General features: G+C 36.7%; 1 protein-coding gene across 5 annotated transcripts in view; it reads right to left on the minus strand.

Annotated features, from left to right (window-relative positions):
* SPAST (spastin) overlaps positions 1-25,058 on the minus strand; it is a 60,834-nt gene that overhangs the window by 25,332 nt on the left and 10,444 nt on the right. For 2 of the 5 annotated variants that reach the window (XM_045828094.1, XM_045828093.1), the window contains exons 2-6: positions 19,819-19,905; positions 18,066-18,149; positions 9,660-9,755; positions 810-997; positions 24-157 (exon numbers count right to left, since the gene is read on the minus strand). In XM_045828094.1, coding sequence (XP_045684050.1) covers positions 24-157; positions 810-997; positions 9,660-9,755; positions 18,066-18,149; positions 19,819-19,905 — 589 coding nt within the window. The remainder of the gene's footprint in view (positions 1-23; positions 158-809; positions 998-9,659; positions 9,756-18,065; positions 18,150-19,818; positions 19,906-25,058) is intronic. The other 3 variants (XM_045828095.1, XM_045828097.1, XM_045828096.1) reach the window with 3 other exon arrangements.

Genomic DNA, 25,058 nt, shown 5'->3' on the forward strand with positions numbered 1-25,058 from the left:
ACACTTTAGATGGCAAAACTTACTTGTCCACAATTTCATTCATTATAAGGTTCGCAAGGTTGCTGTCCACATTTCTAAAATTCTTCAGGTCTTTCTTTTTACGAGTAGCAGTTGTAGGGGTAGAAGGTTTATTTGTTCTATTTGTTTTTGGTGTACTCTTAAAGGACATAAAATTTTAATGTGAAAATACAACCTAACATTTACACTTTTCACATGCTAATTAATTTTAAAGTACATTGAATTAAAGATTTAAAAATAAGAAATATAAGAATTTTTTTAAATGTATATTACTCCAAGGTAAAATGGTATGCACTACAGAATGACATTTGGTATGAAATGGTTTCACAGAGGATTTTATCCAGAGAGATTCAGTCACTATAAAAGTGACTCTATGTCACTATTTTAAAGGCTCTATGACAATGAAGTCATATAATTTTGATACTTGTTAGAATTGTAACAAAACTCTAAGTGTGTTTATAAAATACTTTGTAAATGTTGCAAAACATTTACATAGGTTTAAATAATTAAAAGAATAACCACTTTAAAATGAACTGTATAGCATATATAAAACTGAATAAGCACACTTACTATAAAGCCTAATTAGGTCCAAAAGGAGGTGAAATAAAATTTGCTTTTTAATAGCAAGTTCCCCCTAAAGATTTTTTAAAAAAGAAAAATTACATTTAACTTTGTGGGAACTTATCAATTATTTAAGGTATTATAAAGTACTTGTCATAAACTGAAGCAAGCACATCATGTTCAATTTTCTACTTGCAAAAGCACAGCAATTAAATTCTCTCTCTAAATACCTTATGAGTGGCAGCTGCAGCACCAGGTCCTTGTCTCACTCCAGAAACCATGGATAAACCACTGCAACTAGGTGCTCTGTGGTGGCCTGAAAGACCTGTGGATCCGGCTTTCAAAACTGTTTTTGAACGAGGCAGTGAGTTACTAGTATGTGATAAAGGATCTTTTCTTTTTGGAACTGCTCCACTTTCTATGAAGAAAATAGTAATATCATCATGTTTAGAAAATTGTGGTTAAATATTATAAAAGTAATAATAAAAGCCAGTATAAATTTGCAAAACTAAGCTAATTTTTTTTAACCAGCAGTATTTCAAAACAAGAATCAATCAGAATATATATTAGGATGTTCATAAAGGTTCTCAATGGGTGGATGAAATTAGGATTATTTTTTCCTTTTCCTGATGGAGATTTTCATTTTCTTATAAAGAATATGTGTTTGTAGTAAGAGAAACTTTATTTGTGGACAGGAGGAAGATATAAGAGAGTTACCAAGTGAATAAACTTGCCAAACATCTAAGAAAGAAAATATAGTATAGGCATTAGGGAGAGGTTGTACAGAGTAGAAAGAACAGCATTACATTACCTGGAAAGTCCACATTGTGTGCCCACCAAAAGAGGTTTTTAAAATGATCAATTTTTAATGTACAGGGTATAAAGATGTGGTTTTTAATAAGCCAAGTATTTTATATGCTGTTTTATAAATGTAATAAAAATGTATAGAATACCTTCAATTAAGTCTAAAAGATTACCTAACTTACCTACAGTTTCTTTTGCTTATTAATTTCATTTATTTCTTAAGCCTATTTTACTGATTATGATATTAGAGTTGTCCCATTTCCTTCTCCCCTTTATTCCCCTCTGCCCTGCACCCTCCTCCCACCAGCATTCCCCTCCCTTTTCCTTAGTTGACATCCATAGGTTGTACACGTAAGTTCTTTAGCTTCTCCATTTCCTATACTATTCTTAACCTCCCCCTATTTTGTACCTACCATTTATGCTTCCTATTCCCTCTACCTTTTCCCTCATTCTCTCCCCTCCCATTCCCTGCTAATAACCCTCCATGTGATCTCCATTTCTGTGATTCTATTCTTGTTCTACTTGTTTGCTTAGTGTGTTTTTTGGGGCTCAGTTATTGATAGTTGTGAGATTGTTGTCATTTTACTATTCATAGTTTTGATATCTTCTTTTTCTTAGATAAGTCACTTTAACAGTTCATAAAATAAGGGCTCGGTGATGATGAACTCCTTTAACTTGACCTTTTCTGAGAAGCACTTATCTGCCCTTCTATTCTAAATGATAGTTTTGCTGGATAGAGCAATCTTGGATGTAGGTCCTTGCCTTTCATGACTTCAAGTACTTCTTTCCAGCCCGTTCTTACCTGCAAGGTTTCTTGTGAAATCAGCTGAGAGTCTTGTAGGCACTCCTTTCTAAGTAACTGTCTCCTTTTCTATTGCTGCTTTTAAGATTTTCTCCTTATCTTTAACCTTGGCTAATGTAATTACAATGTATCTTGGTGTGTGCTTCCTTGGGTCCAACTTCTTTCAAACTCTCTGAGCTTCCTGGACTTTCTGAAAATCTATTTCCTTTCCCAGATTGAGGAAGTTCTCCTTTATTATTTTTTCAACTGTTTCCAATTTCTTGTTCTTCCTCTTCTCCTTCCGGCACCCCTATGATTCAGATGTTGGAATATTTAAAGTTGTCCCAGAGGTTCCTAGGCTTCTCCTCATTTTTTTGAATTCTTGTTTCTTCATTCTGTTCTGGTTGAATGTTTATTCCTTCCTTCTGCTCCAAATCAGTGATTTGAGTTCTGGTTTCTTTCCCATCACTCTTGGTTCCCTGTATATTTTTCTTTATTTCACTTTGCATAGCCTTCACTTTTTCCTCTATTTTGGGACCATACTCAACCATTTCTGTGACCATGCTGATTACCAATGTTTTGAACTCTGCATCTGATAAGTTGGCTATCTCCTCATGGTTTAGTTGTTTTTCTGGAGTTTTCATCTGTACTTTCATTTGGGCCATATTTCATAGTCTTGCACACCAGTTACATTGTAAGGGGCGGGGCCTTAGGTATTTGCCAGGGTAGGGCAACCCATGTTTCTGTGTTGTGGTACTCTATGTGGGGGAGAGGTCTGAGAGGGAACAGTGCTGCTTGTTCAGCTGTGCTGGCTTTCAGTTACTTCCCTTGCCACACACAAGCAAATTGGGCCCTTCTGGTGCTGATTCCCAGGCGGGTGGGTTTCTGTATGTTCTAAAACCCTGTGGTCTCTCCTGTGTGGCTGCGAGTTTCTCTGGCTGCCACACCCTCTGCAGATTTTTACAGCCAGATGTTTTTGAGGCTTTCTTTTTCCACACTGGAGCCCTGGGTTTCCCAGTCTGTCTCACTCCTCAGTTGTTCCTCCCGCTTTATCCGCATGCAAATGAGGGACTGCCAGCCACCACCTTGCCTGCCCGGTCCTCTAGCCGCTGCCTTGCCGTGCCTTGGCTGCCTATCTCCACCCCTACTATCAGTCTGGATGAATGTTTCTTCAACTCCTTGGTTGTTGGACTTCCATACAGTTCGATTTTCTGTCAGTTCTGGTTGTTTTTTGTTTTTAAATTTGTTGTTGTCCTTTTTTTGGTTGTGTGAAGAGGCAAAGTATAACTACCCATGCCCCCATCTTGGCCAGAAATCTCTACAGTTCTCTTCTACATATACAGCCTTATCAATGTTCAAATCTCACTGCTTCCAAATAATATTTTCAAACACAATGTTTACTATGAAGACAAATGTTAAATCAATCAGCAAATTCAGCAGCCTGAAAAGATAAAAGTCTTATTTTTGCTTTGTCAGCAAGTCCCTCAATACGGTTTAAGGAAACTCAAAGGGAGAAACTTCAGAGTAGAATGAGGTCAAGAAGTTTCACTGAATTTATTTACAAGTAAATGTAAAGTTCTGAACCACATCTTCAAGGAACTAAATAGTGATCCTTAGGGTAGAAGCAGGAAAGCAATCCAGAAAAGGGAATGACAATAAGCAAAAGCAATGATACAAATGAAAGCAAGATCTGTGTAGGGTAAAGACATTCATTTCAGAGGAAAAAAAGGAGACAGAACTTCAAACAGAAATATACAGTCCTAAGACTACAAATAGAAATTTTCACAATAAACTATGAGAATAAGAGCAGACTGACTTCTCATACAAAGGTCAGTACATAGTTATGTTCAAAATGCTGAAAAAAACCTGCATCAATTCTACATCCAGGTGACCTATCACATAGGAATAAGGGTATTTTCAGACATGAAAAAGACTAAGAGAGTTTACTACCTATAAACCCACAATAAGAAACTAATAAAGGAATTTTTTTATGTTTTGGTTCTTTGTTAAAAAGTAAATAAACACAGAGAAATGAGCTCTGGGAAAGAAGTAGGAAGGTAACCTAGTGGAAGAAGGCCAGAAGCTGTCGCCGAACACTTTAAAGCCTGTAGATGTCCTGTCCGCCTGACTTATCTTGAACACCATGTGAACCTGAAACATGGATGTCTGCTGCTTCTGGTGCAAGTCACCACAGAAAGAGCCCAGCAGGGAGAGTGTACTGTGCCCTCTTTGTTCTGGGGTTTTTCAGAAGAAGGACATCAGATCCAAAAACCAGCCAGGCAGGTTGGTTTCAAAGGAGTTAGAGCCTCAGCTAAGAACCATTCGGCAGCTGAAGCTGCAGATGCAGAAGTTCCAAGTGGATATGACCTTGGATGTTGACACAGTCAACAAACTAACTCATCATCTCTGAGGACCTGAGGAGTGTCCATGGTGGGTGTTTCAAACACAGGTGTAGGGCTTGTGCTGAGAGATTCAACCATGTAATTTATGTCCTGGGCTCTCTCTTTGGTTCACCTCTGGCCTCCATTACTGGAAGGTGGAAAACAGAACAAGCGAGGAATGGGATGTGGGCATTTGCAAAGAATCTCTTAATCAACAAGGGCTAATACTACTGCAAAGAATTGGTTAATTGACAAGGGGTAATTCTACTATCTTTATAATTTGGCTTTTGAACTGTGGGTTCAAGAAGCAGAGATGTCTTCTCACCCAGCACTATGCCTGTGATTGTTCTCATTGTTAGTCCTGCTTATTTTTTCAAGAGATTTTATTTATTTACTTTTAGAGAGAGGATGAGAAACATTGATGTGAAAGAGAAACATCAATTGGTTGTCTTTTGTAAGTGCCTCAGCTGGGGACCAAACCTGCAACCAAGACATGGGCCCTGACCAGGAATTGAAGCAGTGACTTTGCAGAACAATGCCCAGCCAACTGAGCCACACCAGTCAGGGCAGCCCTGCTTCTACTGAGTGGAGTTTTTCCTGGATGTGAATATGAGGACCACCTCCTTTCACCACATTGGTGATGGACCCCATATTTTTACATTCCCTAAAATTTCTGCTGCAGAGCCACTGTGTCCATTTTTTGCTCTTACAAATTCAATTAAAGGTGATCAAGACTGCCTGAGAATCTGTCCTGTGTTGAATCCAGGGATTGCCAGTCTGCCAGTGATTCCTGGGCCAAGGCCAACGAAGCCTCTGACTACAAAAACATTGATAGAATCTTCCTGTGTGTTACCAGCCATAGCTAGGACTTTTCGGCTTGCTAGACACATGGCACAAAAGTGCAGCAGAAAAATATGAAACAGTTCATGAATCATAATCACAAGTTAGTTATATTAGGAGTTACTTTTCTAATATTAATTAATATGGTTGTGTTCTTTGGGACTTGTTTCTATTTCTGTCCAATTAACATGTTCTGAACTTCCAGATCAATTTTCAAATATTTTTCTTTCTTATTTTCTGAAAAATAACTTAGTATGTAATGGAGGTTATAAACTAAATAAAAATTTTGATGTGGGGGAAAAAAGCAAATACAGAAAGGAGTAAAAAACTATTATATAAAATTGGAGAACAAGAAATATCATAAGATCTGTGGGGGAGGAAAAAATTCAAAACAGGAAATATAGTTAGAATAGACTAACATATTTAGTTTGGGGCAAACAATATTTACTAAGTCTTAATGTTAAATACAATTTTTAAGTACAATTAAAATAGTAATACATCTATATCTATGGAGACAAAGAGTGGCATAAGAGAATTAAACCTTCTTCTACCTGAATAAGAATATAATACATATCAAAAACTGATAAATCAGGAATAGCATTTAAGAAATCTAATTTATGAGGTTATAAGATGTATATATAATGGTGAAATAACCACTAAAATCAAGATATAAAATGTTTCCATCATAGCCAAAAGTTTCCTTGTAGCCACTTGTATTCCATCCCTCTTATTGACCCTGGCCCTGAACAATCTGATTTCTATTAATTTTTATTGATCTATGTTCATGGTCACTGAATCTTTCATTTGACATCTCCAATTTGCTGTTGAGGCTATCTAGTAAATTTTTATTTCAGTGGTTGTACTTTTTAACTTCAAAATTTCCATTATTTTTATTGTGTAATTTATATTATCTGTTGAGACTGTAGGTTTGTTAACTGATGAGATATTTTTTTTCGTCTTTGAATATGTTTATAATTGCAGTTCTGATAATCCTAGTCTGCTAAATTCAGTCTGGGCCCAGTCAATAGTCAGTTCTACTGAGTAATTTTTTTTTTCTTGAGTAAGGGTAACACCTTCCCACTTTGTTGCATATCTACTAATGCTGAATAGAAATGCTGTTTTTATTTTTAAAATATATTTTATTGATTACATTATTATAGTCCCAATATTTCCCCTCTGCCTAGTAACCCCCTTTCCTCCAGCAATCTTCTCCTTAGTTCATGTCCATGGGTTGTGCATATATATGTTCTTTGGTTTCTCCATTTCCTGCACTATTTTTAACTTCCTCCTCTCCATTTTGCACCTACCAATTATGCTTCTTAATCCCTGCACCTTTCCCCATTCCTCCCCCCTGCCCTCTACCAGCTGATAACCTCCAAATGATCTCTGTATCTATGATTCTGTTCCTGTTCTGGATGGACAATGTAGATAACACACTAAAGTAGTAAGTAGACTTTGACAAACTATTTCCTAGGAGAGATAAGAAAGTCATCCAAGTGAAACATCACAGGATGTTCCAGAAGTGGGTGACACTAATAAACTAGGCTTGAGGGAGCCAGCTCATTCACTAGTATCAAACAGCTGTGCTGCACAGATTAGCCGTGAAGTGAGTATGCCCCACCAACCAGAAAACAGAATTTAACAGACAGCTTACTATGGATTTGAAATAAGATAGTTCGTTTTTTTTTAATGGGTCCCAGAAAGAGAAAGTTATTTAGAAATTTTTGCTTGGCAGAAAAATACAATAGGATTTTGTATTTGCATGTGAAATGAAGTAGAAGAGAATCAAGATAACATCAGGAAGGCATACAAGCTCTTTGGGGCTAGAATACTTTTGCTATTTATCCTAGTAAAATTATTAGGATCTCAAATTTGTATACTGGAAGCTTAACTATTTGTATGTGGTGCATTCTTACATTTCTTTGTTTTTTCAAAAAGTTCCTTGTAAAAATGTCAGCATTTCATGGCCATGCTAAGAGAAACATTCAAAGTATTTACCTCTATACTTGAAATGGTATTTTTTCCTCCCTTCCTCCTCCCCACTGAAATCCCTCCATGTGATCTCCAGTTCTCTGATTCTGTTCTGTTCTAGTTGTTTGATTAGTTTTTGTTTTCATTGTTTTTCTTTTCTTTTGGGTTCATTTGCTGGTAGCTGTGACTTTGTTGTCATTTTTTTGTTCATATTTTTTAACTTTTTCTTAGATAAGTCCCTTTAACATTTCATATAATAAGGGCTGGGTGATGAACTCCTTTAACTTGACCTTATCTGGGAAGCACTTTATCTGCCCTTCCATTCTAAATGAAAGCTTTGCTGGATAGAGTAATCTTGGATGTAGGTCCTTGCCTTTCATGACTTCAAATACTTCTTTCCAGCCCCTTCTTGCCTGCAAGGTTTCTTTTGAGAAATGAGCTGATAATCTTGCAGGCACTCGTCTCTAGGTAACTGTCTCCTTTTCTCTTGCTGCTTTTAAGATTCTCTCCTTCTTTAATCTTGGGTAACTTAATGATGATGTGCCTTGGTGTGTTCCTCTTTGGGTCCAACTTCTTTGGAACTCTCTGGGCTTCCTGGAAGTCTATTTCCTTCACTGGATTGGGGAAGTTTTCCTTGATTTTGGTTCAAATAAGTTTTCAATTTCTTGCTGTTGTTCTCTTTCTGGCTAGAATTTGGATATGGGACGTTTTAGGTTGTCACAGAGGTGCGTAAGTCTCTCTTCACTTTTTTGAACTCTTGTTTCTTCATTCTGTTCCAGTTGGATGTTTATTTTCCCCTTTTGTTCCAAATCGTTGCCTTGAGTCCTGGTTTCCTTCCTGTCACTGTTGGTTCCCTGAATATTTTGCTTTATTTCATTTTGGGTATCTCCCATTTGTTTTTTCATTTTTCGATCAAGCTCAATGACAGTTCTGTGAGCATTTTGATTACCAGGGCTTTAAATTCTCCATCTGATAGGCTGGCTATCTCCTCATCGTTTAGCTCTCTTTCTAAAGTTTTGCTCTGTTCTTTCATTTGGGCCATATTTCTTTGTCTTGGCATACCTGTTAAGTTGTAAGGGGGCAGGGCCTTAGGTATTCACCAGGGAAGGGCAGGGCAGGGCAGGGCAGGGCAACACTCTTTGCTGTGTGGCAGAACTGCCTGTGGGGGAGAGTACAGAGAGGGAACAACGCAGCTCGCCTGCTCTTCTCTAGCCCACTTTCCAATGTGTGAGACTGGGAGTTTCTTCCACTATGGCAACTGCTATAGTTCACAGTGAGCTCTGAGTCTGTTTCCTGTTCAGCCAGCCCTGCCCACGTGGTCTGCTGCCTCACCACAGCGTGAAATGGTATTTTAGGTCAGGTACAGGAAGAAATGAGAAAAGGCGTATAGCTACTGATGTGGGGCTCTAGTTTGGAAGACCAAACCTCAGTGAGAACTCTTTTAAAGGGATAGTTAAAGCCACATGGAAAGATTTCATTAATGACCAACTGTTCCTTTCATCCTTAGAAATCCACTTAAACTAATTCTTCTCTCTGGAAATCTTAAAAGTTTTGTATTAATATGCATAAGTGGTCTTATAGTCTGAACTAAGATTTTTTGTTTGTTTTGGGCTACAATTTAAGCAATGTAATACATCAATAAAATTTAAGTCCTGGACATAAAACAAATCCTAAAAATGTCACCAATAAAACTGGATAAGATGTCAGAGACCCTAGGAAATAAAGATTCTCCCCACCCAAACAAAACAAAAAAACATTTAATGTTCTGTGAGTTCTTACCCAAAAGTTCGTGGAAAACAAATTTAACCTATAATAAGAAAGAGTATTCTAATGTTTCTCCTCAGTATGTGAACTGAGCTTCAAGTTTTTTTTCTTACAGGTACTATGGTAAAACATTTATGTATAGTATATAGGAAAATTGATATGCAATGAAAATTGATATATAACAAAAAATGATAATTTTTCTTAAAAACACTACTTAGTTATCCATTTAAAAACACAAAAGCTGAAAATATAATAGGAAAAAATATATAGAAAAATAAAAAATGAGCCTTCAAATTTTATAATTTCAAAAATCCGAGTTTGTAAATTATGTGAACAAAGCATGTTGAACATGGCTATACCTTATTTGTTACACATTTACATGCTTACTGATAGAAATACTGTATTGTCAACATAGCCCTGTGCAAACAAAAACCAAGCAAAACTATCATTATAATATCAAATCAACACAATCAGGTTAAGTGGGACTTGGCTTTGCATGCAGGCTTTATTATTTCACATATTAGTTAACCTAAACCCACCTGACTGGAGATGTCCGTTGCGGCATGTCAAGTTAGTACTGTCATTATAGACGTCTGTTTGTGACTTGGAAAATTGCAAAACTGGTTGCAGCTTCTCTATGCAACAGAGGACAGTAAGAAAGAACAAAATAAACAAAAAGAAAAAATACATAATGAAATAAAAGGTATATGTGAAGATGAAAAATGATTCAAGTTGTTACAAGGTTGTTACATGATAAAGTCTTGCATTTATATAAACTTCTCTTAAAAATATAATTAGTAAAAACTCAGACATTAAAATAGCAACAGAAATTAATAAATGAATAGGTATGTTAGAGACATGTCTTAGTCAGTTTGATAACTGGAGGCAGCTCCATTTCTCTACTATCACCAGCAAATATTTTCTGAATATCTAGTATGTCTAAGTCATTGCGTAGAAAGAGCATGAAGATTAAAAAATGAATATTGGTCTCTATCATCCAGATACTTATTAAATATAATTGGTAACTTATAATACAATTTTTTAAAAAGACTGTAGAGCACAGAAGAAAGAGAACATTAAAAAGGCTCTACAGAAAAAGTGTGCTATTAGTTGGCTATGATTTGAAAAGAGAAAAGGACATTTCAAGAAAGAAGAACAGCACTTAAAATGATACAAAAGGAAACTATAGAGTGTCTAAAAAGTGCCATATTTAGTTACCTTAATATATGTCAAGCAAGAAACAAGGCAATAAAGCAGAATGGAAGAAGTGTGCTTCGCACCTGTGTGTGCAACACCCTGTGACTTATTCATGCACACCTGTCCCCCCTTATCTGCAGCGGAGATGTTCCAACACCTCCAGTGGGCCCCTGAAACCAGAGATAGTACCGAACCCTATACATATTTTTTCCTACACATACAAGCCTGTAATAGTTTAATTTATAAATTAGGCACAGCAACAGATGAACAACAATAAACTAATAAAATAGAGCAATTATAATATACTGTAATAAAAGTTATGTGAATGTGGTCTCTCTCTCCCACTCTCTGATAACTGATCTGACAACTAAGATGGCTACCAAGTGACCAACAGGCAGGTAGCATATACATTGTGGATACACTGGACAATGGGATGCTTCTCTACCCGGATGGGATGGAGCAAGAAGATGTGAGATTCATCACATTAGTCAAAGCAGCATGCAGTTTAATTATACACTGCTTATTTCTGGAATTTTCCATTTAATATTTTCAGAGTGAAGTTGGCAGCAGGTAACAAACTACAGAAAGCAAAACCATGGGTAAGGGAGGACTACTACTGTATATGAAGATTATCTCTAAAAATAACCCAGAGAAACTGGTGACAGAAGTTGCCTCTGGGGAAGGGTCATGAGTGGCTGGAGCATAGCATGAAATGATTGTCTATCATACTTAAGCTTGTAAAATTTTGTGGCATGTGCCTAAAATTAACCCAAAATTGAAAAGGATTATTTCAACCCTATCCCTACTTCAACTAACAACAAATTTTCTCATGATCCAGCACCAGAAGCCTAAGAGGGTAGCAGCTTGAAATTCCATGCCTCTCTACATCACTGCTGCACTCTTTCCCCCTTCCAAGTCAATCCATACTGCTAGTTGGCAAACACCCTGCTCCACCGCTTACTCACCAGTTATGAACTGGCTTTTAGCTTTTCCAAGGCTCTCAAGGATTAAATAAAACAATATACATCAAGTCCCTACTCACAATAGGGACTCATATGCCTCATTCACAATAGGGGCTCAATGTTACATAATTTTGTCGAAACATTCCAAGTTATCATAACTGATTCTTTTCTTTAATACTAGAAAGTTAATAAATACATGCAAAAATATATCATATCTATACTAACTCTCCTAAACTTCCATTTCTAAGGTCAGACAAGCAGGCGCCATGCTGGGTTTATGCTACAACACATGCTTTTGGGACAGGTTAAATAGCAGCTACCCTTTTTGCACAAAGCACAAAGTACTGCACAGCTTTTGTGTCCTAGAACTGGCTGATACAATACACCTTGGAGCTGGGTTTTTTTTTCTTCTTGTTGTTAGTTAACAGGTAGGTCATCTGATTTTTCTCAATGATAATACTGTCCAAATCACCATAGTGAGAAAGAAACCATTTGTGTTGGCAAAAGATATAAATTAGAAAAAAACACTGATTTGTAAACGTCTTCTTTATCAATTAACACTCTTCAATGCAATGTAACAAAAGATCACCTAAACATTCATTATAGAATAAAAATAAACAGAAGGTAAATCCTCAAGTTTTGATAACTAATAACTAGGAATAAAAAGCCAGAGAACTTGTTTTTTAAATGTGTAGGCTTTAGTTTTATATGCATGGAAACACACATACACAATAGCAGTACGCGGCTAATGTGACCCTGCTCCTATTTGTTTTTGTTAAAGAATGTAAACTTAGTTTAAAAATTCTCTTTAGAATGACTAAACATTGTGTAACCAATAACTTAAAACACTCATCTTGCTTCCTCATCCCCTCATATGCAATCCCTATACCATAATAACCTACTTGAAGGGAAAATCTTACCACATAACTGTCCTGCGCAAAACCCTTTAGCAGCTTCCCACTGCCCTAGAGCAGCACTCAAGCTCCTTTACCTGACAACCAAGGTCATCCATGCAATCCAAAATTCACATCTGTACCAGCACTCTCCCCTACTCACTGTACTGCTTCTTGCTCCTGGGTCTTGTTCATGCTGTCATTTCTTCCTGAACCATCTTTTTCTCAAACACTCTTTAAAGACTTTTATTCATCTTTTGAAATCCCCACATTACGCTTCACTTCCTTGAGGAAGATGTTTTTTAAAAAAGATTTTATTTAGTTACTTTTAGAGAGAGGGGAAGGGAGGGAGAAAGAGGGAGAAAAACATCAATATGTGAGAGATACATGGTTGCCTCTCACACGACCCTAACTGGGAACCTGGCCTGTGCCCTGACTGGGAATCAAACGAGCAATCTTTTGGTTCGCAGGCCAGCACTCAGTCCCCTGAGCCACACCAGCCATGGCAGGAAGAGTTCTTAGATACCTATTTCCCCACCCCTACAAAATATTTGTATATCCCATCATTCAGTAACAATTTATCTATGTGTATCTGCCTCCCCTACTATGTCATGAGAGCCTCAAAGAGAGGAACATTTTATTTCATGTATCAGTAAATCTGTTTGTTCAACATTCAAATACAATCAAGATCCAACCACTCGTTTACTATTACTCCTGATACCACTCTGGTCTAAGCCTCTATCATTTCTCTCCTCATGTACTACAATAGTGGTCCTACTTGTTCTCCCTTATGCAACATAGTGTAACAAGAGTGACCCTTTTAAAATTTAAGTCAGATTATGTTGTTCCTTTCCTTAAAATCCTTGTAACTGCTCCCTACTTCACAGGTAATGAAAGCTCAAATCTTCATGGTGGCTTACAAGCCCCTGTGTGTTGCTGACAACAGCCACCCCCATTAGTTCTCTCACCTCCTGTCCACGACTCTCTCCTTGCTGGGGCACACTGGCCTCTTTGCTGTTCTCAAACATATCAAGTGTGTTTTTTTAAGGCTTTGCATTGGTTCTTACATCTCTCTGGGCCTTTCTTTTCCCCATACCTGCATGGCTAACTCATGTCAGCTTCTCAAAGAGGCATACCCTGACCATTCTATTTGAAAGTAACAATCCAAACCATCTCCCATCCACTCCTAATCCCCCTTATTGTGTTTTACTTTTTCTTTTTTCCTCATATTTGCCACCTTCTAATGTAGTGTATATAATTTATTTATTTTTATGTTTACTGCCAATGTTAGTCTCTCCCTGCTGGAATATGAACTCTGAAGGAGGGACCCTAATCTATTATACTAAATGCCTATGACATGGTAATCACCCAAAAAATATTTGCTGAGTTAATAAAGTCAGTTTATCCCTTGGCATTTTACCTGGAGAGAGGTAACTTAATAAATGAATAAACTTAATAAACTTATAAGTGAACATTGAACAAGGCCAAATTTCGGGAGAAAAAATAGGGTAACCTCATGCCCCCATGTATATAAGCATGTATGCATAGGAAAAAATAGTACTCATAGGGTTCAGTACAATCTGCAGTTTTAGGCATCACCTGTGGACAGAGAGGAGTACTATGTATAACATACATGAACTCTTCCAACTTTATCAAAGAGACCACATCCTCTCAAATGAGACTGTCTGGGGAACTCCCAGTATCATTCTCTACTCTAATTAGATAACTACTGGGCAACCCCCCTCCGAAAAGCTCCATTTCTTAACCAGCACATAATACACAAATACGCTGTACTGTGCACTTGTGCACAGCTCTTTTCTACTGTCATTGATGTATATAATCCCAGACTATCTGAGTTCTCAGAAAACAGGAATATGTTAATGTATTTTATCCCACCCCATATTTTTAAAAGTAACATTTTTTGAGGCTTCCAGTCAAGATGGTGATGTAGGTAGCCACGGCTTGCCTCTTGGCACATCAAAATAACTAAAATACAGAACCACCATCACTCAGGAACATCAGAAATCAAGTTGAATGGCAGAGACAACTACAGAATTGAAGAAACTACATCCATGCAGACTGGTAAGAGGGGTGAGGGCTCTGAATGGCTGGCATCCACATAGATAAAAATTCAGGAAGGATATCTCAGGATGAGGAGTCCCAGCCCCACACCAGGCACCCAGTCCAGGATTCCAGTGCCAGGAAGATAAGTCCCTACAACTTCCAGCTGTGAAAATCAGTGGGATTGAGTTAGTGGAGGAGGCCGATGGAGCCCTAAGCAGTTCTTCTTGTGGAACCCACATATGGACTCACCCACTCAGACTGATTCCCTCCGAGCTCCTGCGCTAGGGTGGCAGCTTGAAAGGCACCAGTGGTGTAGAGGGAGAAACTGAAGTGTCTGGCACCGCAGTGAGCAGAGGCCATTGTTCCTTTGCTGAGCCCTCCCCCCACTGAGCTGGCAGGCTGATGTCATATTTGAGACTCCATTAACCTGGGTAACACTATGTGACCCACCTTGGAGATCCACAGACTCTATCCCACCCAACTTATGGGTCCACCCAAGCTGCTTTTCCATAACAATGGCTGGTCTTGGCTCCTAAATCCTACCAAACAAGCAAAAGCTGGCTTCCCTGAGCCCTATAGGCAGGCAGATTAGAGCCACATCTTAGCTTTGTCTGGGAATCTCCAAACCCAGCACAAGTAGCAGCCATCTCAGATTGTTTTATAGCCCAGGTAGGGTGGCCCCAGGCAGAACACAGGTTGGGGCTGACCTTGGCCTATACCAACTAGGAAACCACAGGGCCAAAACACCCAGTGGACAGTTACAGATCATGCATGAGCAACACCTCTCTGCCCCTGGATAGATGAATCTCCAGAGAGGTCAGAGTTTGGTGGTAAACTGTCACAGCCAATGCTTGCAGATTGGCTGTCCCTGGGTAAATTTCTCCCATTAACCTGCCAACAGCAACCAAGGCTCAACTACAAGAGGAGGGTATACTCAGCCCACACAAAGGGCATACCTCGAATACTTGGGTGATAGGGGATAGGGGAGGCTGTGCCACTGGACCCTACAGGATACCTACTACATTAGGCCACACTACCAAGACACGGAGTCAAAACAGCTCTACTTAATATATAAGAAACAAACACAGGGAGGCTTTCCATGTTTGGGAAACATGGCCCAAATGTAAGAACAGATCAAAACTCCAGAAAAAGAGCTAAATGAAATGAAGATAAGCAATCTATCAGATGCAGACTTCAAAACACTGGTTATAAGGATGCTGAAGGAACTTAGTAAGGACCTCAGCAACATAAAAAAGACCCAGTCAGAAATAAAGGATACACTAATTGAAATAAAGAACAATTTACAGAGAAACAGCAGTAGAGTGGATGAAGCCAAGAATCAAATCAATGATTTGGAACATAAGGAAGCAAAAAACCACCAAGCAGAACAAGAAAAAAGAATTAAAAAAAATGAGGATAGTATAAACAGCCTCATATGGGTGCCAGAAGGAGAAGAGGAAGAGCAAGAAATTGGAAATCTATCTGAAAAAATAGTGAAGGAAAACCTCCCTAATTTGGTGAAGGAAATAGACATGCAAGTCCAGGAAGAGCAGAGAGCCCAATTATGATGGATGCAAAGAGGCTCACTTTAAGATATATCATTATTAAAAGGCCAAAGGTTAAAGATAAAGAAAGACTCTTAAAACCAAAAGAAGTTAGTTACTGGAAAATTGCCAGATGGGAGGGGGGAGGGGGAGGATGGGTGAAGAGGTAAGGGGATTAAGAAGTACAAATAAGCAGTTACAGAAAAGCCATGGGGATGTAAAGTACAGTATAGGAAACGGAGTAGTCAAAGAACTTATACACATGACCCATGGACGTGAACAATGGTGGGGGGAATGCCTGAGGGAGCAGGGAGTGCTGGGTGGAGGGGGGCAAAGGGGGAAAAAATGAGGACAACTGTAATAGCATAATAAATTATAATTAAAAAATAAAAATAAAATCAAATTTAAAACTCCAAAAAATAAAAATAAAATAAAAGTAACATCTTTCAGCCCTGGCTGGGCAGCTCAGTGACAGTGTCATCCTGGTATTCCAATGTTGTGGGTTTAATCTCTGGTCAGGACACATATGAGAAAGCAACCAATGAATGCATAAATGGAACAACAAATTGATATTTCTTTCTCTCCCTTTCCCCTACTCTCCCTCTCTTTCTAAAACCAATACATTTTTTTTAAAGTAACATCTTTCACTAATGGGTACACAGCACTTTGAGGATGACAAGAAACAACAACATCCAAAATATTATTATTTTTAAATGTTTATTGATTTTAGAGAGAGAGGAAGGTGGGGAGGGGGGAGAGAGACAGACAAAGAAACATCAATTGGTTGCTTCCTATACGTGCCCAATCTGTGATCCAACCTGTAACTTAGGTATGTGTCCTGACCATAAATCAAACCTGCTAACTTTTGGTGTACAGGATGATGCTCTAACCAACTGAGCCACACTGACCAGGGTCAAAATATTATTTCTTTTAATGCCCAGCTTTTTAAAAAATATTTTATTTACTTATTTCGAGAGAGAGGGGAAAGGAGAGAGAAAGACAGGGAGAAACATCAATGTGTGGTTGCCTCTGGAGCACCTCCTACTGGGGACCTGGCCCACAATCCAGGCATGTGCCCCCATCATGTAGTTCACAGGCAGGCACTCAATTCACTGAGACACCTCGGCCAGGGCTAATGCCTAGCTTTTATAACAATCAAGGCTCTATATCCAACTATCAATTTATAGGTAGGATAGAAGAACATATTGAAAGATACCATGGAGATGCACATACAAGTCAGACTGTAGGAAAGACTATGGAGCAAAGACCTGGTTCACTGACAAGTAAACTCCCAGAAAACTAGATGGACTTGTATATTAAAAGAGATATACTGGGGGTGGGCTGGGATGGGAGTAAAAGACAGAAAACTGTACTTGAACAACAATTAAAAAACTAAATTAAAAAAATTTATAACAAAATTTAAAAAGAGAGAGAGATTCACTGTAAGGGTCTCTCTTTTTTCAAACTGGTTATGTGACCTGAGGGAGAGGTCTGAAGCTGCCCACGTCCCTATGCTGAGCCCTCTGCCACACTGCCCACAGACGCCATGCATGGATCTTCCTGAGATCCTGATCTACGCAATTATAAAAAAATAGTAAGCGTTATTCAATGATGAGATATGAATTGGATATTATATATAAATTATATTTGGACACTGACCATTTTTGGTCCTTTTTTAATATTAAAGAAAATGATGGTTATTTTTATATGGATAATGGTATTTTTAAAGCATCTTTGTTTTTTATAGATATGAAATACTTATAAATTATGTAACAGGATGTCACAATTTGTTTCAAAATAATATTAAGTGGGAGAAAGTGGGTAGGGATATAAATAGGGGTTTGTAAAATTTTTCTATAAAAAGCCAGGTAGTAAATATTAAAATATTTTTAAAAGCTACATTATAAGTCTTTGAGAGTTAATATGATCTCTGTTTCAATTCTTCAACTCTGTCCCTGTAGCATGAAAGCAGTTGGACAATATATAAAGAAATGAGAGTAGCTGTTTGACAATTTATAAAAATGGGCAGTGGACTGGGGTTAGCCAATGGGCTATAGTATGCAAGCCTTTGGTATACATATCAAGGCTGACCATGAGATGATAATTATTGAAGTTAAGTGAGTATCATTATACTCTTCTCTTTTATGTTAGAAATGTTCTATAAGTTAAGGAAAAAAAGCCTACGTCACATTTTCAAGATCACTGATCTATTTCCATCTACATTAAAAGTTCATTGAACACAGATTTTAGATGCATGTCATTCCAATTATATAATTCATTGATACCTAGAAGTTGTAAACGGTCCTTGGCCATGACCAAATTAGTCATCATTTTAGCTTGAAGGCGTCTAGCTCTTTCACACTGTTCACCTGAAAGAAAAAAACAGGAAAAAAAATTAAAATATCCAATGTTTCCCTACTAATATTGCTTCAAGATAAAATGTTACCCCAGTAATCTCATGAAGTCATTAGTCTATTAAAAAATTTTAAAAATACTATTTTCACATAATACTTTTAAAAAAAGTTACAGTTCCTTAGGCTGTTTTCAGACCTATTGTGGTATTCATAGATTTTGAGCCGTATTTTTCCCCGTTTTAAAATCTTTGAAATCGGTATGTGTTTTACAACCAGTGCCAACTTACTACTGCTATCAGTGAGGCTGCAGTCATAACATAGTTTGTCACTGCCTGCGCATGCACCATTTTGGTCACAGATATTAACACTGCTGTTATAGCTATGCATAAACATGACAGGCCAGCAAATTCAATAAGGTTTAAAATTCAAATTCTAAGTGATAAGAAGAGAATGTGTCATAGTTTGACATTATTTTTTTCTCTTAGTGACAGAATTGAAGGCACTTTTGATTCAGTGAAATACTCTTCTTATAAACAGCTCATTTTCTTCAAATTCTTCTATGCAATTGACAAAGAACAGCAAGTATATTTTGTACACAATTCACAAAGTCATGCTCATAAACTCATGAAAGTCTCCAATGCCCAACCTCCTAGATTTACTTGTTGTATTCTGGTCTCTCTTACTAAGTAGACCAGTAGCTAGAGAAGTAGTCAAAATAAAAGGGGACAGAAAAAAAATGGAAAATATTGGATACATTGTAGTTATCCGAGATTAACTGATACAAGTATCAACCAGCCAGACAACAAACATCCACTGGGTGGACTGATCCATGCGACTAAGATTCTTAGCCTACATATTATTTTTGCTTCTCACTTTATTTTAGTTAGGATAAACTGAAGTACTTTATTTAATAATGATACCCATGTACTACACAATAGTCACAGCATATATTTAAGAATTCAGGCTCTGAAGTCAGACTGCCGGTGTTCAAATCCTGACCCCACCACTTGTTAGCTATAAGGCTTTAGGAAAGTTACTTAATAACTTCTTTGTATTTAGGATTATGTATTTGAAAAATAATGGTAACAGCAGCAGCCTCAAGAGTGTGGGGTTGGGGTGAAAATTAAGAGAAGCATGTACAAAAATGCTTAGGCATCTAGTAAGTGTGCAATAAATGTTATCTGTATATTTAAAGATAATTGACTCATTTTTTTAATTTGAGGTGATAGGAAAGTAAAGATAAGAAAGAACTGCTTTGGTTTTAAAAAGCCAAGTGTGAATCAAAGTAAGACACTTACAGCTCATATTGTAACATGAAGTCAAGCAATACTCACAAAAGCAAAGGGGAGTCTGTGGATTAACCACTCCTCCCTGCCTCAATCATGAGGAAAGGACAGGTTTCAAAAATGGCAAAACACAGGGTTAAACATCACCGACAGTGGTGCCAAGAAGGACCCAAGTAACATACTTGTTTTTGCTTGGCTGCTACAGTAATCAAGTTTGAGCATCTCTGGTTAAAACTTCATTTTTAGCACAGGTAGTAACATATTAATTGTTAAGTCTACAGACATTTAACATTTTTAAAACTTTTAAATACTTCTGTTAAAATAACTGGATTTAAAATCAAGGTAATCATGTGAATATAATTTTGCATGACTCCTAAACAAATGTAAATATAACTTACCTTGTCCTGTAACTATGACAGCTATTCCTTTTTCTAGTTCTTCAATACCTTTCTTGTACCATTCCACAGCTTGCTCCTTTTGTCCTGCTTTAAAAAAGAAATAATTGTATATATCACAAGCATAAAGAATGCACTAAATATCTCCTAAAGCATGCTGTTATTAAGTGATAACATGAAACAGAGGGTTGTGATAAAATAAATTTGGGAAATATTACTATATGACTTCTTTGTATCTTTAGCATCTCAACAACATATGTGAATCTCCAAGAGGAGGACATAGACTTCAATGTTTCCCAAAATTATAGAGAGTGAGTTCTTTGTTTATCATCTGATGGTATTGATGCTTAAAACCGTTCAAATGATGTACTGGAAAAGAAATTTTATTTTGGGAGAACTTATTTTAAGTAAAAGTTTTTAAAATATGAATATGATTTTAATAATATTGAGGGAGAGAAGAACACTGTTTAATTGTACTCAAATCTGATATAATTCCTCCTATGTTTATTGTTGTGTTCCTCTTTTCTAGTTTTTATTTCACAAATGATTGCATGATAAGAAATAGTACATGAGATTACAAATGTGGCATTTAGTAACACATTTCTATTTTCTTGGGAACAAATGACTGGTTTACATTAATTCTTACTCCAAGTTAAGTTTTAAAAGGATCTAAAAATTCAGCATAATCAAAATGTGTGTAGGAGATTTTTGTAAAGTGATAACAATTATATGCAAATCTCACTAGTTTTTTGCATTTCTTTTTAAATGCAAAAAATGAATTTATTGGGGTTATATTAGTTGATTAAATATGTTTCAGGTGTACAATTCATAATACATCATCTATATATTGTATTGTGTGTTCACTACCCATAGTCTAGTCTCCTTCTATCACCATTTATTACCCCTTTATCCTCTTCTACCTCCCCCACCTCTTTTCCATCTGGTAATCACCATACTGATACGTGTCTATGAGGTTTGTCTTTTTTTTTTTTTTGCTTAATTCCTTCACCTATTTCACCCAGTCCCCCAATCCCCTCTCCTTCACTCAAATAGCTGTCAATCTGTTCTCTGTATCTATGAGTCTGTTTCTAGTTTGTTTATTTTGTCCATTATATTCCACAAATAAGTGAAATCACATGACATTTGTATTTCTCTACCTGGCTTATTTCACTCTGCATAATACTCTCTGGGTCCATCCACGCTGTCATGAAAGGTAAGATTTCCTTCTTTTCTATGGCTGAGCATTTTTTATCTATTCATCTGCTGATGAGCACTTGGGCTGCTTCCAAATCTAGGCTATTACAAAAGGCGCTGCAGTGAACATAAGTATGCATATATTCGTTCGAATCAATGTTTTGGGTTTCTTTGGATATATTCCCAGAAGTGGAATCACTGGGTTACAAAACAGTTCCATTTTTAATTTTTTGAGGAAACTCCATGCTGTTTTCCACAGTGGCTGCACCAATATGCATACCCACCAACAGCACACAAGGGTTCCCTTTTCTCCACATCCTTGCCAACACTTATTTGTTGATTTATTGATGACAGCCATTCTGACAGGTTTGAGGTGATATCTCATCGTGGTTTTAATTTGCATTTCTCTTATGATTAGTGGTGCTGAGCATCTTTTCATATGTCTATTGTCCATCTGTATGTCCTGTTTGGAGAAGTGTCTATTCAGGTCCTCTGCCCACTTTTTAAATTGGGTTGTTTGGGGTTTTTTTGGTGGTAAGTTCTTTATAAATTCTGGATGTTAACCCCTTATCAGATATATCACTGGTTAATATGTTCTCCCCTTCAGTGAACTGTCTTTTCATTTTGTTGATGGTTTCTTTTGCTATGCAAAAACTTCTTCCTTAGATATAGTTCCATTTGTTCATTTTTTCTTTTGTTTCTCTTTCCTGAGGAGGTACATCAGAAAAAAACAGTGCTATGAGCCCTGACTGGTGCAGCTCAGTGGGCTGGGCATCCTCCTGTAAACTGAGGAGTCGGAAGTTTGATGTCTTGTCAGGGCATATTCCTAGGTCGCAGGCTGGGTACTCGGTTAGGGATGTACAGAAGCAACTGATGGACATTTGTCTCCCTCTCTTTCTCCCTCCCTTCCCTTCTCTCTAAAAACTAAAAAATCTTAAAAAAGAAGAAGAAATAGTGCTACGAGAAATGTCTGAGTTTATTCTTGTATATGGTACAAGGAGTTAATCCAGTTTCTTTCTTTCTTTTTTTTTTTTTTTTGCCTGTATCTGTCTAATTTTCCCAACATCATTTATTGAATAGACTATCTTTACTCTATTATACGTTCTTGCCTCCTTTGTCAAATATTAATCGACCATAAAGGTGTGGATTTATTTCTGGGCTCTCTATCTGTTCCATTGATCTATATGTCTGTTTTTATGCCAGTACAATGCTGATTTGATTATTATGGCCTTGTACTATCATTTGATATCAGGTAGCATGATACACCCAATTTTGTTCTTCTTTCTCGAAATTGCTGAGGCTATCTGGGGTCTTTTGTGGTTCCATATAAATTTGCAGAATATTTGTTCTAATTCTGTGAAACACACCATTGGTATCTTGACAGGAATTGTGTGACTGCTTTGGGTGATCTGTACATTTAAATGATGTTAACTTTTCGTGTCCACGAACACAGTATATGCTTCCACTTACTTGTATTTTCTTCAATTTCTTTGTCTATTATCTTTTAATTTTCCAAGTACAAGTCTTTTACCTCCTTGATTAAATTTATTCCTAGATACCTTATTTTTTTGTTGCAATTGTAAATGGGATTGTTTTCCTAGCTTCTCCTTCTGACAGTTCATTATTGGTATATAAAAATGCTACCTATTCCTGAATATTAATTTTGTATCCTGCTAACTTTACTGAATTCATTTATCAGGTCTAGTAGTTTTTTGATGAAGCAATATTCTATTTTATACTATTTATTGATTTTTAGAGAGGGAGAAAGGAAAGAGAGAGAGGGAAACAACTTGCTGTCCATCCATTCGTGCACTCACTGGTTGATCCCTGTTATGTCCCCAGATTGGGAATCACACCTGCAGCCCTGGCACACCAGAATAACGCTCCAACCAACCAAGCTGCTTGGCCAGGGCATATTCTATTTATTGACCTGGTGGGGTTTCGAATTGTTATGTGCAGTTTGATAATTCATTAAGCAATACATTACTTCTACACTTTATATATATTTTAATAAGTGTACTTAAAAACTGAAAAACAAAAACAAAAGTCCCAGAGGAAGAAGACTAAATACCATATATTGCAATGAGTCCCAATACATTAGGTGAATAAGGTTAGAGATTAGTTTGTATGTAACATTTTTCCCTCTAATGAATAAATATTTATGTTTCTGTAAGTAGACAGAGTCAGGAAACTTATTAGCAATCATGTCTCGAAGGGTAGGATTACAGAGGATTTTCTCTTTCTATATTTGTTCATTATTTTAATTTTGAGTACATGTTACTGTACAAGCAACAGAAATACTGACAATATCCATCTTTAAATAGTAAGTATAGAAGACTAGTTTGTTAATTATCTGCTGTATCTTTTCACTCATATATCAGTGGTGCCCAGATTGTCACAAAAAAAGGGTCAAAACACAAACAGTTTGGATTGAAGAGATATGTATGTTTGCAAGTATGTGAGTTAGAAGACACGGATTTAAGTACTTGCTCCATCATTTAATAGCTGTATGTTGGGAAAGCCAGTTAATATTTCCGAGCTTCAATTTCATTAACTAAAAACAAGATGACATTTCTTTTGCCTAACTTTGAGTTGTGGCAAAGATCAAATAAAAAAAAAGTATGTGGCAATACTTTAAATAATAAAAAGGTCTGAAACATTATTTATTATCTTTATTATACTTGGTAAATGTTTCTTGAACAATTTAAATTCTTCCACTCCTCAATTGTATGCACAGCTGTATGCTCCTAAATTTTGTTCATTAAAGTTATACAAAACCCACTGCTTTTATTTATCTATTGGGTGGGCCAAACAGTCCGTTTAGTTTTTTCCATAAAACAAAAGACACATTTTTCATTTGCACCAATTTTATTGATTTGGGTACGTTTTGGGTATGTTGGCTATCTTCTGCATTGTAGAAAGCCAATTGTTCTCAATTAATGTCTCGATTTGGTTGCTATCAACTTCAACTAGTCTACCTGACTGTGGAGCATCAGCCAGCGAGAAATCTCCAGCACAAAACTTCACAAACCATTTCTGAAATGTCTGATCAGTCACAGGACCTCCATATACTGCACAAATCTTTTTTTGTGTTTCAGTTGCGTTTTTACCTTTCTTGAAATAATAAAACATAATATGCCAAAAATGTTGCCTATTTTCTTCTACCTTCAATATTAAAATGGTTACATGAAAATTTGGCAATTTTGATAGTTTTTTTTAAATGCACGCTGATATGACAGCTGTCACAATACAATCTAACAAAATTGTTTCAAATATAGTTAAAGACAACTAAGCACTATTAGTCATCCTACGGAAAAAACCAAATGAACTTTTTGGCCAACCCAATATTTAGTTCTTTTTAAGTGTTTGTCTACAAGCAATTCCAGGGAACAAATATACACATTTTCCTACACAATTTTCTGCAAGCAACTTGCAAATGTAACAAATAGTAGAGTAATGGGTATCTTTACAGATCCTGCAGATTTTCATGTGTGTTAATCTCCAATAAACCACATAGACCATGAAGCATCAAATTAAGTCCCCTGATTAATTTTCTCAGTTTACTATTACAGAATGGATGACTTCTACTTTGTTTTAATTCAGCAAAAAGGTCATACATGCTTTCATTTTGAAATTTCAAGGTTTCTTTCTGAAGTAAAGACTTATTTCCCCACTTAACTAGAACAGTTTTGAATTCCACATAAAGAAATCATTACACTTTTGGATATTTTCTTTATACCTTAATTATGTCCATTATTTTATCTTCTTTAAAGTCTTTTGTATTTACTGTGGGTGGTGGGTGATTTTAATTTTCTTCTATGCACTATCTGTATTTTCTGAATTCTCCACCAAGAGCTTGCATTATCTACACGAGTACAAAAACTTCACTTTATCTCTTCTATAATAAAAAACTACGATACTAAATGAGGACTGAGGTTAGTAGGAGACTTCCATCTGTTTTTTTCTGAACTAGCAAAAGTTCAGAAAAATTAGCAAAAGTATTTTTACATCACTCTTCAGTGATTCTTCTTCCCCAAATCTCACTGACA

The sequence above is a fragment of the Phyllostomus hastatus genome, unplaced genomic scaffold (genome assembly GCF_019186645.2).
Source record: "Phyllostomus hastatus isolate PE091 unplaced genomic scaffold, TTU_PhHast_1.1 phas_scaffold_78, whole genome shotgun sequence".
Taxonomy (NCBI): domain Eukaryota; kingdom Metazoa; phylum Chordata; class Mammalia; order Chiroptera; family Phyllostomidae; genus Phyllostomus; species Phyllostomus hastatus.